The sequence below is a fragment of the Peromyscus leucopus genome, chromosome 2, assembly GCF_004664715.2.
Source record: "Peromyscus leucopus breed LL Stock chromosome 2, UCI_PerLeu_2.1, whole genome shotgun sequence".
Lineage (NCBI taxonomy): Eukaryota > Metazoa > Chordata > Mammalia > Rodentia > Cricetidae > Peromyscus > Peromyscus leucopus.
The window spans coordinates 128,941,545-128,955,123 of record NC_051064.1 but is presented as its reverse complement, the minus strand read 5'-3'; the positions used below and the strand labels follow the sequence as shown (position 1 = coordinate 128,955,123).

The 13,579-nt window shown below is 48.9% G+C and overlaps 2 protein-coding genes and 1 long non-coding RNA gene across 3 annotated transcripts in view; 2 read left to right on the top strand and 1 right to left on the bottom strand.

Annotated features, from left to right (window-relative positions):
* Positions 1-13,579, bottom strand: part of Csmd2 (CUB and Sushi multiple domains 2) — a 568,711-nt gene that overhangs the window by 291,253 nt on the left and 263,879 nt on the right.
* LOC119087454 lies at positions 677-3,524 on the top strand. The gene is made up of 3 exons (XR_005090914.1): positions 677-1,498; positions 1,637-1,671; positions 3,472-3,524. It is a non-coding gene; the product is annotated as an uncharacterized LOC119087454 (long non-coding RNA).
* Positions 4,943-5,651, top strand: Hmgb4 (high mobility group box 4). Its single transcript, XM_028857710.2, has one exon. It carries the CDS (start codon positions 5,083-5,085, stop codon positions 5,632-5,634), a length of 552 nt encoding a protein of 183 aa, XP_028713543.1. The 5' UTR covers positions 4,943-5,082; the 3' UTR covers positions 5,635-5,651.

The window sequence follows — 13,579 nt, the reverse complement described above, 5'->3', positions numbered from 1 at the left end:
TAGTGACAACTCCTACTTCACAGAACTGTAGAGGTGAGGTGAGGTGCTGCACACAGACACTCTCCACACCATGGGAGTCATGAGGATCATGTGAGCCATATGCTAGCTCTATAACCAGCCAGGGTTGGGCTATCAACATGGTAAGGCTGCATGTAACAGATGGAAGAGAGAGAGAGGGGAGAGGAGAGTTCCTGTCTCCTCTTATCCCGTCCCATCACACCTGTGTCCCTGCTGTGTATCCCATCCCATCACATATCTGTATGCTCTATGTCTCTATGTACTAATGGCTTTGCGTGGAAGAAATCCAGATCAGTCAGGAGCAGAGAAGCAACCAGTAGCTGTTATAACCAAACCACAGAAGAGCAGGGCTGCAGCTGGCTCAGAGATGCCCAGGGCTAGGAGCTCAAATGCCACCAGCCTTTCTCTGTAGGGCCATCTGCTTGCTAACTGCAAATGGCAGCTGCTTGATTCACCCTCACCTCCTTCATCACCAGAAAGAACACAGACATCTTTTCTAATGGTAAACAGAAAAGGCCTACAGCGTCTCAGGTCATTTGCCTAGGCCATGTGCCCATTCCTTAGGACAAGGGCATGGTTTCCAGAAGGACCCTGGGATTGGTGTGGGAACAGCTCTCCAAAAAAAAAAAAAAAAAAAGCACGGGGGGGGGGGGGGGGATTGTATTGCAGGAATGCCAGGCAGACAAAGCATGGCCACTGTGGTTGGAAAAGGTCCTGGGATTAGATAAAACAGAGACAGTCTCTAACCCTGTGGTTTGAGTGGCTTTGTCAGGGCCCGTGAGGGATTCCAACCCCCATACATGGTCTACTTCTAGATCTGCCTTTCCAGAGGTGACCAGGCTGGTCTGCCCCTCACTATCATGTCCCCATTCTTGTACCTGATCATATTCTGTTTCCTGTCTACCTACCACCAGACCATGTTGCTGCATGCTCCTCCTCCATTCTGTAAGGTTGGTGTCATATTTAAAGAACATGCATTAAAACTCAGAAATCAGTATCGCTACAGTACTGTCTGCTGGAAGGCTTAATCCAGATGTTCCCGGCTGTCTCCTAATGCCCCTTTACTGCTCAACATCCAACCTGGCACCTCTCCTCTCACTGAGTTGCCACATCACTTCAGTCTCATCCAAGGTGTATTATATTCCTTGTTTCCCCAAGACCTCGATGCTTAAAGAACACCAATCACGTGTTTGGACCCTGTATGTGACTTGGTCTAATGTTCTCTTGGGACTGGACCCAGGATGTGAGTGTCGGGGGAGGCCACCATTGAGGGGCACTGCTCTTATTATGGCATCACAGGGCACTGTGTGCTGTCAGTGTGACCCATTACTGCTTGCTGACCCCTTAGACAGCTTGATTGAAGCAATGCCTGCCAGCTTCCTCTGCTGTAAAGACACACTGTTGTCCTCTTCCCGACCCTGGTCCAGCCTACACTATAGTAGACAGCATGGTGCCAACTGTCTTTCCTCCTTTCATTTCGGTCTGTAAATGCTGGCTTTGTCCACTCCGGTACTCCTTTTCACCATCTTGTGTGTCTGTGTGCAAACATGTGCGCACATGGGCATGGAGGGTAGAGGTCAACCTCTGATGCTGTTCCCACCTTGTCTTTTTGACACAGGGTCTCCCTCACCGGCCTGGGGGTCACTGATGGAGGTAGGTTAGCTGACCAGTGACCACTGGGGACACTCTTGTCTCTGCCTTCCCCGTGCCAGTTTTTGTTGTTTCCCTTTGTAACGTAGGTTCTGGAAACCAAACTGAGGTCCTCATGTTTGCATGGCAAACACTTTACCAACTGCCTCATGGCCTCAGCTCCATCCCTGCTTTTTAAAGACTTGTCCGTAGTCAAGCAAAGTCAGCTCCCGAATGCCTGCCTGTCTAGCCCTGGTGGGCATACTCTTCCCACTTCGAATTACCAGCACCAAGGACAGGGGCCCTCAAGGCCCCCCAGGTGAACTTGCCTAGATGGAGTTCTGTGGATCAGCTAGAGCCATTAGTGAGCCTTGAGATCAAAATAAAAAACAGGAAATAATAGTACATCACACACATACTAAGTACAGTTTAGCAAAACTGGGTACCGTGACTCCTTACAATGGGAAGGAGAACAACACCCCCCCCCAATAGGGTCCAGTGATGCTTACGTGAATAGATCTTTCTCAGAAACAGAGGCTGGCACACATTATATATGTATAAAGTATTTTCTTTATTATAGACTACAATCAAGGGGCCAGACCAAGGGCCAGAAGATTTATAACCCTTAGCCCATGGCCTGTTTGTACAAATAAAGCTTTATTGACACAGCCACAGTCATTTGTTTATGCATCGTCTGTGGTTACCTTTGAGCCAAAATGTCAGAGCTGAGTATTTGCAACAGAAGTCCTGCCATCCATGAAGCCTGAGTTCTTTACTGTTTAGCTACTAGACCAACGGCCTTGCCTAGAGGACATCTTGTAATTCAGGACATTAGATGCCTCTTCTTAGGCTGGGCCCTTACCCTGAAGGTGCTCCTGGGTCTCTAGGGACTGTGGTCCTCTGGGTCTCTAGAATCTTCTCCTTGGAGTTGATGTCTATATGGTGGAAGATTATTAGCATGGTGCTTTGGTCAAGGTTCCAGCAGAGAACAGATGGTGACTCAGATTAGAATAATTTGAGGAGTGTTTAATAAACAGACTATCCAGAAAGGTGAGGGGGCAGGGCTCAGGAAGGTCCTGGGGTCTAGCGAAGTGACAGAGGACTCAGAGTCAGTGACAACACAACTGTCACCAGTCTAGACAGGAGAAGCCAAGGAGAGGGGGTGATTTATCAGTCTGGGAGGAGAGCTGTTTAGAGGGCACAATACCATGGGAAAAGACCTCTAGTCCAGGGATGTGACAGCCCCAGGTGACCTCACGGGGGTGGAGCCAGGAGCCAGGTGCCTCAAGCTCACTTCATTCCTGATCTCTTGAGGTTCCTCACTAACTAGTCGTGTGAAATGGACTTTGGTGTGGCTCAGGTCTGTCATCTTTCTGGTGGAGAAGCCAGGGAAGGGCAGGCAGTGGGCCTTCCCCAGCACACAGCATTGACTTCAGAAGCAGGTGGCCCAAGTCAGTGCCCCTGGCCAAGGCATTCCCCACTACCCTTTTAAGTCTATAGTGTGGCCCGCACACTAAGATTCCCATAGCTTTTTATATTTTTTTTTTTTTTTTTTTTTTTTTTTTTTGGTCTTTTCCTCCTGTTTGCTAGCATACAGATGGTTATCATGACTATGCTGTATGATGGAAGGCAGATGCACATGAAGCTACTCTGTGTGTGTGTGTGTGTGTGTGTGTGTGTGTGTGTGTGAGAGAGAGAGAGAGAGAGAGAGAGAGAGAGAGAGAGAGAGAGAGAGAGAGAGAGAGAGAGAAAGATGCCTAGGCAGTCTGGTTAGTATGTGAAGATTAACTGAAGTTCTTCCTCACATCTCATTTTTGATCTCAGGCAGAAGTGTGTCCCATTCATTTCTGAAGAGCAGCCCAACTCCAGCAAACAGGCAAGACAACTTCTTCCTCTCAAAATTAAGGGTAAAATCAACTTAGGCTGATAAATGTCCCACAGTAGTATGTTCTCATGGGCTGATCTCTTCTCCCTCCTTAGACACACAAGTGTATACACACACACACACACACACACACACACACACACACACACATACGGGGAGGAAGAGAGAAGGCCTTTTGCTGGCATGGCACCTTACAGGTCACCTGGAGCAATGACCCCTGTTAGTGCAAACACTTTTCGGGAGAAATCATAGACTCACAGGCAAGGTGTGGCTGAGACAGACACCTTTCCTTAACACAAGGACTGGAGGTCTGATAATAGTTTCCTTATAGGACTCTGCTGCCCATCTGTATACTTCTGGTCCCCTCCCCCACTGAACCCCAGGAAACAGCTTGCACAGGCTGAGACCAAGAAATCTCACATCTAGTCCTCCCCAAAATGTTTCCAGCACAGTGCCTTCAATCAAGCCTTCAACACTCAAGAGCCATGGCTCCTACCTGTTGGTGGCTCTTAACTGTGGCCCCTTTAACATCAATGGGACTCTGTTTTCTTGTCCTATGCATAGGGCACTGCTGTCATCCACTGGATTTTTAGTCAATCTACTTGCACACAGACAAGTCTGTTGGCTTTGACTGCACTCTCTTCACTTAGATGACTAGTGGAGTATTAACTACTTTTACCCGAAGAAGCCAATTTGCTTGACTGTTACTTGTGTTTTGTATACTAACCCTAAGAAATGGGAACTCTTTCGAGGATGGTGAGGGGCCTCCCAAAGAGCTAAGGACTCATATTTTCAAGAACTCCGATGTAATTAAGAAACTCCCTGGTTCTCCTCCCTCCTTCCCTTCAAATATCTTCAGAGAAGCGAAAGATTCAGACTCTGAGCCCAAGAGCTTGGGTTTTAAATTAGACAACTTTGTCCTGACAGGAACCGAGTCCCAGCTGTCATCACTGATTATTTTTAGAGTTACTACTAAACCCTTTGTGCAGCAGATATTGCCACTGCTCAAGGCAAACAGAAAGCCTTCACATAGTATCCTGACAGTTCCGGAGCCATCCACCCTCCTTGTGTTCATTATTTCTAGCCTGTGTGGAGGATGAGGAGGCGGCATCCTGACAATCTCATGCATGGAGAGAGGCAGCCCTTGTTATGACCCACTGCAGGATAGGAATTGAAAGGCCCCAGAGGCTGGGCAAAGCCCACAGCCTCTAGGAAGCCAACAGGAAAGATTTCCAGGGCCAGGAGCTGCTCTAGTAAGGTTCAGATAAACCCTCATCGTTCCTTAGAGGCAACCCACTACTAAGAGGGCCTACATGCAAATGACTGAGCTTGGCTGGCATTGGCCAGCTCAGGGATGACATCACAGTTTCCTTTTTCTGACCCAACAAAGCCACCAGCACTGAAAAGGCCGGGCCCTGGCTGAGGCTCGCACACAGAGAAAATTTCACCGCAAGCAGAGCACCTTTTAGATTGCTCCTGGGGTGCAGAAACAGAAGTCTCTGCTCTCCGAGTTAGCGGGATCCAGAGGAGGAGATCATGGTCATACAAACATGGGGAAAGAAGTACAGCTAAGGCCCAAGGTGAACGTCTCTTCTTACATCCACTTTATGCTGAATTACAGGAACAAATTCAAGGAGCAACAGCCAAACACCTACCTTGGCTTTAAAGAGTTCTCTAGAAAGTGTTCAGAAAAATGGAAATCCATCTCGAAGCATGAAAAGGCAAAGTATGAAGCCCTGGCCAAGCTCGACAAAGCCCGATACCAGGAAGAAATGATGAATTACATGGGCAAGAGGAGGAGGAGGAGAAAGAAGGACCCGCAGGCACCTCGGCAGCCTCCATCATCCTTCCTGCTCTTCTCCCTGGATAACTATGCCCAGCTGAAGCGCGAGAACCCCAACTGGTCAGTGGTGCAGGTGGCCAAGGCCATGGGGAAGATGTGGTCCACGGCATCGAATGTGGAAAAGCAGCCGTATGAGCAGAAGGCTGCACTATTGAGAGCAAAGTACTTCGAGGAACTGGAGACCTACCGCAAGCAAAGACAAAGTCAGGGCAGGAAGAGGGAGGTCCGGGGTTCGGCCAGGACCAGTATGAGAAAATAAAATGTCATTGAACTGAACTGCCTTTCTTGGCCCTGGTGTCGTGAGACAAGGGGGGGTGGGGGCTGCTTGCAGGGTTCAACTCACAGCACGCATGTGAGAAAATAGTTGTCATGGGTAGGGGAGCTTCCTAGTATAGAGGATGGGAGGCCCTCACTCCATCCCACAGGGTACCTGTGTTGTCCCGACCAGGAAGCTGGGGCTGAATTTATTGACTAGCTGGCACCCATTCCTCTTCCTCTAGGTCACAAAACTTCTGTGACCTGAGTTGTCTGTCCTCGCCATTTTGATTTTCTCAGAAGTCCCTGCCTGAGAGTTAACGGGAGTTGTGATAAGATGAATTAGGGGAGGGGTCGAAGCCACCCCTGAAGTTGTCATGTTAGTGAACCCCGCCCCCCATGGCTTACAGCTGGTGCTCCAGCTTGGCTCTGCTCCCCCTCCACGCTCTCAGGAGACATCCTCGTTTTCTGCTTCATTGGAAAGAGAGAGATCATCAGAATGAAGTGCTCTCCGCTCTCTCAAAATGCAGCCTACACTCATCCCTCCTGCCTCGCGGCTCCTAAGGAGCCATGTCCTCCTCATCTGAAGTGGGGTATGGCACCTGCCTTATGAATTAGCTTTGTGATTAAATGAGGTGGCACAATTCCGAATACCTAATAGGTGGCATTACTTCTAACCAATGGTACTCCACCTTGCTAGTCAATTTTCCTAGAAAGTTTCCTTGCTGTGGGATGAGGTGAGAACGCCAAGGAACTGAGAACTGAGGGGATGTTAAGCTAATCTGAAAAGTAGACTTACACACACAAGGGAGTGGAGGCTGTGGAGGCTGTGGAGGCTGTGGTAACCATACCAGCAGGCCGTGATCTCCACAGTTGAGTCATCACGTGACATCTCAGCCATGGCTTATATCCTTGTGAGGCTAAAGGTGAAAATATTTATCCTCAAGTTCATGACTGTTCTCCACAGCCAGCAGATGATTAATGTCCCAGTCCCTTGTTACCAACCAACCCTTGAAACATAGATTTAAACACCTTCCTCTCTGTCCAGTGCTTGGACCTAGACTATCCTACTTCTTAGTGGCAGAAGGGAGATGATGCCTGGCGGACAGTTGCATGGCACATCACACTCTGCTCTGGGACCTTGTACCCTCTCTCTGTAGTTATGAGAGTGTGGATGGTCAAGTCAGAATTCGGACAACAGGATGCAGGGTCCCTAATGAAAGAGGACCACATTAACTAGGAGGAGATGACTCCATTGGCTTCCAATGACCACAGTGTGATGACAATGGAGGAACATGGAGAGGAGGGGAGGGGAGCCTGCATCTAACATGATGGGTGAGGCTTCCCAGCCCTTGGGAAGACAGCCTGGGCCTCTGGGCTCATCACCATCTTCATGAATAAATTCTCTGTGTTCATGTAGTCATTAATCTATTATTCATCATATTAATACATATTTTTAAAACTTTCCTGCATCATTCCAGTAATAGGGACATATATCAAGGGAGGAAGAGACAGAAAAGCCAGCCAATACATTACAGTCATCACTAGTGCCAGGTGATGGATAGACAATGACAGGTTGGGTAGAGGGCTGGTGTGTGTGTGTGTGTGTGTGTGTGTGTGTGTGTGTACGTGTGGAGGTCAGAGGGAAACTCTTCCATCCAGGGGTCAAACAAGTTGTCAGTGCCTTTACCTGTGGAGCCAGCTAATCATTCCAGCATCAAAAGTGCCTTTGAGGATCCAAGTCCTGAGGAGAGAGTCCTTCGGAGCCAGCAGGGCAGCTAGGGGTAAGGTCCTAAGGCAGGACGCAGACGTGGCATGTTAGAGGGACGCCAGGCATGCCAGAGCACCTTGTGTGAAAGGAAGCTTGAGAGGTGCCAGGCTTGGCAAGCTCATATGAAATATGAGTGCAGCAGGGGACCACAGAGGGCTTTCAGTGCGGTTGAGAGGAGCCGTGTGCGTCTATTGATGGTGTCTGTTATCGATCATTCCAGAATCTTCAGAGACTATCAAGTGCCAATCTCCCGTGATGAGTGCAGGAAGAGGAGGCAAAGCTAGAAGATACGAGGCTAATAAACTCATGTTCCTCTCCAAGAGCAGAGATAATGAGGGGCCTCCACTGGGAATTGCTTGGAGTGGCCACAGCTGAAAACCCAGTGTGACAACTGAGGTGTGGTTTGCTCTCTCAGAATGGGGGCTTCTAGGTATGGGTATCAGAGTGTTCCCGAGAAAGGCTTTATCTGCAGCCTCAACATGTCCATGGGGGGCAAGGTGATCTGCACCCAGCCCTGGCCCCTCCCCGCAGTGTGCTCAGGTCTGCCTTCTGATCAGTTCTGCAGTAATGAAGTGACCCCCCCCCCTTTGCCTTTCCTTCATCCGCCAATTGATTCTGCACTGGAGAGGGAAATAAGTATATTTCATTTATTGGGTTTCCCTCAAATCCCAAGAGAGAAGTAGATCAAGGATGCAGGACGATCGATGTGAGATGTCACTCAACCACACTAGGATCTGTTTGTTGGCTTCACCACCCACTAACCCCTTAGCTGTTGAGGGGACTAAAGCTCCACTTCTCTTGCCTGTGAGGCTGCAAGTCAGGTCCGTAGACAGGGTGTGGTCACCAAGGCGAGGTCATAAAGGCCGGGGTGTCCCACTGTCTTGTCATGCAGCTTCTTGTCACATTTCCACAGATGTCATTTGACCTTCAGGTAAGCTGAAGATAAGCCACAGCCAGTCCTGCAAATGGTGCAATGTGGGGGAATGCCCTTGGTAATTGGGGTGTGTGTGTGTGGTATTTGGCTTGGTCTGCTAGTGGGTAGCTTAAAAAAGGTGAAGGCATCACCCTGAGGAAGCAGAATCAGCCAAAAGGACCAGGGGATGCTGAGGCTGTCCTTGATCTTTGAGTTGGGGTGTAGTGACAGAGAGCTTCCTGTTAGAGCCCCCCAACAGCTTTGCCCTCCTCATCCAGGGGGTGCCTGTTCCAGGCCCCGCTGTGCAGACTGCTGGCTATGTTTCTAAGACTCTCCCCTTTAACAATGACATGTTTGCCTGGTCGCCTGTCACCTGTGGGAGTCAGACATGACATAATCAGGCCATGGAGGCCTCGCCAGTCACACTGTCCCTGGGCTTGTAAGATGCTCTTAGTGGCCCCACCTCCTGATATTTGCAGCCTGTGTTACCCTATCCATCCTGTGTGGGCCAGATCTAGAGGCTCCATTCCAATAAACAGGACAGGAAGGACAAAAATGTTGCCTTGTCATTTGTGTATGTTCATGTGTGTGGAAGCCACAGGATAATGTCATTTTTCAGGTGCTTAGGACGCGCGCGCGCACGCGCGCGCGCACGCGCACACACACACACACACACACACACACACACACACACACACACTTGGCTGGAACTTGCCAACTGTCTACCTGTCTCTGGCCTGTGATGAGATTACAAGACTGTACTATCTTGCCTGGCTTCTTTTATTTGGGTTCTGGGGACAAAAGGCAGACCTTTACCTAATTGAGTCCTCTCCCCAACCATGTCATTTTTTAAAATATTGGACTATAAATCCTGAGACTTTATGCTGACATGGAAAACTGCCCCTGAAAGAAGGTCATGAGGCAAGGCACATAGGGTAGATGGCAGTGATACACAAAGGGAGTTGGGGTACCCAGCCTGGTCCTCAAGGAACAGAATCCTTCCAAGAGAGAGCCAGGAACTGGACTGTCTTCAGACAAGAACTGGGCATTGTAGCCCCAAGGCTACCTACCTATTCTGCCGACACACAGAACCTAAGAGGTGTTTCACGTTTCATGCCACTAAGGTAAGGCTTGGGGTTACTTGTGTCACCCAGAATATAGTGGGTGAAGATTTGGGTATCAAGGTGAGAGAGCCATGACAAAGACCTATAGAACATGAGAGAGCTTTGGAGTCAGGCGTCTGGGGGGCAAAGGCTGGGAGTGCTTTGGGGAAGATCGCTAGAGTGCAAATGCTCAAGCCGAGTGTTGAAAGGCAGATTTGGAGGGTGCTGACTGTGGGAGCTCGGGAAGTGAGGAATGTGTGTTAGGAACTGGAAGAAAGGTGTCCGTCCTTGGTGCGGCAGAGTTTAGTGATACTGTTGTCTGTGGTCTTGTAGCAAAGAGGAGGTGTCCAGGGTTAGAGGGGGATTTCTCACTACATCCACAAGAGGAAAGCCCTGAATTAAAGAGGAAGGAGGACCTGCTCCTTTTGAAAGTTCTCCCTCCTAAGAGCAAATGATGTTAAACATTGGGAAAGGGCTTTGGAGAGATGTTTAAAGATGAGGCGGGGTGGGAATGGTATAAGCCTTTGGTTAAGACTTCAGGGTATCAAAAAGTCCCACAGACTCTTAGAGATCAGATTTGGCCTCCAGAATCCTGTAAACCAAACAAGAGGCACAGTGGGACCTATGGAAGCTGCCCCTTGGCTGTCTTAGCTGGAGGTCTGGGCAGGGAAGGCTCAGTCCCAATGAAAATGTGAGTGTTGCTCTAGTCAAGTCTTTGGAAGTGAGTCTCATGGTCTCTACATTCACTATGGACTCCAGGTGGTAACAAATGAACTCACACCCTAGTGGCATCAGACACCTCTTAGGTTTTGGGCATCTGGAGCCGGGTGCATCTTAGTTGTGTCCCAAGCTGCAGCACAAGTGGTCCCCAGGGCTCAAGAGTCCAGTTCTTTGCTTGCAGTCATTCCTAGGGAATATGTTGGTGATGTCAGTGAGAGTTACAGGAGACCCAGAAAGGTTTCGAGAAAAATCTTACTGGAGAAAAGACTGACAGCTGGGGCTGAAAGGGGCCAAGAAAGTGCAAAATTTATCAACAAACCAATCAATCAATGCTTTTTTTGGCGGGGGGTGAGGGCTTCAAACTCACAGTGATCCTCCTGTCGCAGTCTCTTGAGTGCCGAGATTATAGGTACACACTACTACACCTGGCCCAGTACAACATTTAAAAGGGCTGTTGGATGAAGAATCAAGTCAGCACCAAAGGCATGGTTTTAAGGAAAGAGGGGAGGATGCCAGTTGAGAAGGAGGAGCCCTAAGTCATGAAGAACTGTCCCAGGCTTTCAAATGGGATCAAGCAAACACCCACATTTTTTTTTTTTTCCTGGCTGGATTTCAAAATTGTTCTGGGCCAGTGACTCCTCTAGGCCTCGTGTCTTCCTTCTGAGCAGGAATATCTGTAGTTGTGACCCAGTACCATCCTATGTCAAGACGTGAAGAAGGGTCACAGATATACTTGGTTCCACTTTGAAAATTGCCAGATCTAAATGGTCAGCATTCTGGAGTCTCTACGTAAGGTATGTGTGCTGTAGCCTCATGCACACCAGACCAGATTCACATGGGGCTGTCATCGTGGGCTGGGACTTCGGGAACGAATGACCGTTTTGCACATGGAAGAGACAGGAATCAGCAGAGACCAGAGAGCAGCCTGTGGTCTAACAGCTTCCAAAGTGACTCAGGGTGACCTCTCCATACTCCATCCTTGCTCTGGTACCATCCTTCCCCCTTGTGTGTGGTTCGGATCATGAGACTTGCCTCTAATGACTTGAATACAGCAAAAGTAGGGGGATGTCACTTCTGATAGCAGGTTATATAGAAAAGACTATGACTTCTGTCATCTTCTCTTTGGCTTGCTCTGATGAGCAGAGCAGCCTGTCAGAGCTGCCCTGTGGAAGGGAGCCGAGATGGTCTCCCCTCAACAACAACCAGGAGCTGCAGTCTGCACACCAGAGAGGCTCCAGCGGGAGTCCTGCCTGATCTACCTTAGTGGGAATCTAAAGCCTGGGTATCCTACATAGCCACATCCAGGCAATAGGAGAGAATAAACATTATTCCAAACTGATGAATCTGGGGGTAGCTTGTGACAGGCAGAAGGTAACTGTTGCACCCACTCTGAGGTCCTATAATGTATTTCCCACTGGAAACCTCACCCTAGTTGACCCTCTAGTGCCCAGAATCATTGTACCTGATACTCTAGCCTAGGAGCACTCTTCTATGTTTATGTATTTTGTGTGAATGCAGGTGCACATGTGCTCATGCATAAATGTGCCACAGCACGCATGTGAAGGAGGTCAGAGGACAACTTGGGGGAGTCAGTTCTCTCTTTCCATCACATGGATCCTGGGGATCCAACTCAAGTTGGCAGGCTTTGGGGACAAGTGTCACCTGTGGAGCCCTCTCACCCACCTCAGGATCATCCTTTCTATCTTTTAAGTCAGGGAATATTCTGACTGTCCTATGGGTCAGGTATCACTTCCTCCAGGAAGCCCCTCCCCTCTGATTTCCCACTCCTCTGTGATCCCATAACAGCTGTATAACCCGTCAGCAGCCATCACAGTGCATAGTAAGCTATAACTACTGTTTGTCTTCCCAGCTGCTGGAGGCGGGCAAGAACCTTGCCTCACTCATCTAGTGTTCTAAAACCTGATACAATGCTTCCCACAGATTAAAAAAAAAAAAACAATAATAAACTTGTTGATGTTTATGTCATGCTTGCTACTGTTTGCAACAATTTAATGTAATTATCTTACCTAATAAAAAGACCTATAAATAAAAAGAGGGGTGGAGCATGTAGATGCAAGCCTATAATTCCAGCACTCAGGAGGCTAACACAGGAAAATAGTTGCCGCAAGTTCAAGGCCATGCTGTTTGGCTGGATTACATAAGCAAGCAAGCAAACAACAAAGACAAAGAAAAACAAAATCTGAATGAGGCAGGTACTTGTGTGTGTGCGTGTGCGTGTGCGTGTGCGTGTGCGTGTGTGTGTGTGTGTGTGAGAGAGAGAGAGAGAGAGAGAGAGAGAGAGAGAGAGAGAGAGAGAGAGAGAGAGAGACTGTGGAGGTCAGAGGTTGACCACAATGTTTTCCTCAATGGTTTGCCACTTTATTTTTTGAGTCAAGGTGTTGTATAGGAAGGGCTACACTCCTAGTTACCCGGCGCCAGGAGTTCAGCTGGGCTTGCCCACAAAAGATCACCATTGACTGTTGATTCCCTCAGAGAAGAGAGGGATGGGAGGGTCATGGGACCTCACTTGAGTATCCAGACATCCCTCCCAACCAGTTGTATGCAATTCTGCCCTAATTGAACATGGCCTCCACGTCTCTGGTAGGAGTTGTCGTATATACGCAGCTGTGGGGAAACCATCATCCCTGCTGGGTTCCAGTCTTTCGTGGTGGTTACTTTAAGGTCACCTGTGTCCTGACCATAACCCCTTACCTAATAAACTCAAAGGTTCCTCACAGAGAACTCTGGTAGAATCTAACTGGTTTGTCACTGGGACCTTACAAGGAAGGGGTGGGCAGATGTTGCCTGGCCACCACCCCTGTCCTTATCTAGGGTGAAAACTCTCATGACACAGGGTCTCTCACTGAAACTGGAGTTCCCAAATTTGACAAGACTGGTTGGCCAGCAAGCTCCATGGATCTTCCTGTCTTTGCCTCCCCAACACTGGAAATACAGGCAAGCACCAACACCATCCCCATCGTTTTACTTGGATGCTGGGGATCTGAACTCAGGTCCTCATCCTTGGACAGCAAACACTTCACAGGCTGAGCCGTTTCCCTATCCTCTACAGTATTCCAAGGGCTTAGGAATGAAACCCAAGGTCTTGGCCATGCCAGGCAAGTGTTGTACCACTGAACCACATTCCCAGTCACAAGCCACTTTAAAAATGCCATTTTGCAGATGGGGTTATATGCTCAGCCTTTGCTTTCTGGGGGGTGGGTGAGTAATGAGAGGTGGCTTGTTCCGTTCCTCCTGTCCTGGTCCTCTGATTTCAGGACATCTTTACAAACACCAGAGTGAGGTCCCCCACGCATCTGGACACACATTCTATGCTTGGCTGGTTACCCAATCTACTCTTTGGTGCCCATGCTGGCATTGCAAGCACACCACCACTATTTTTGCAGCAACACCTCTGGCTCACATCCTGTCATTACAAAGCACC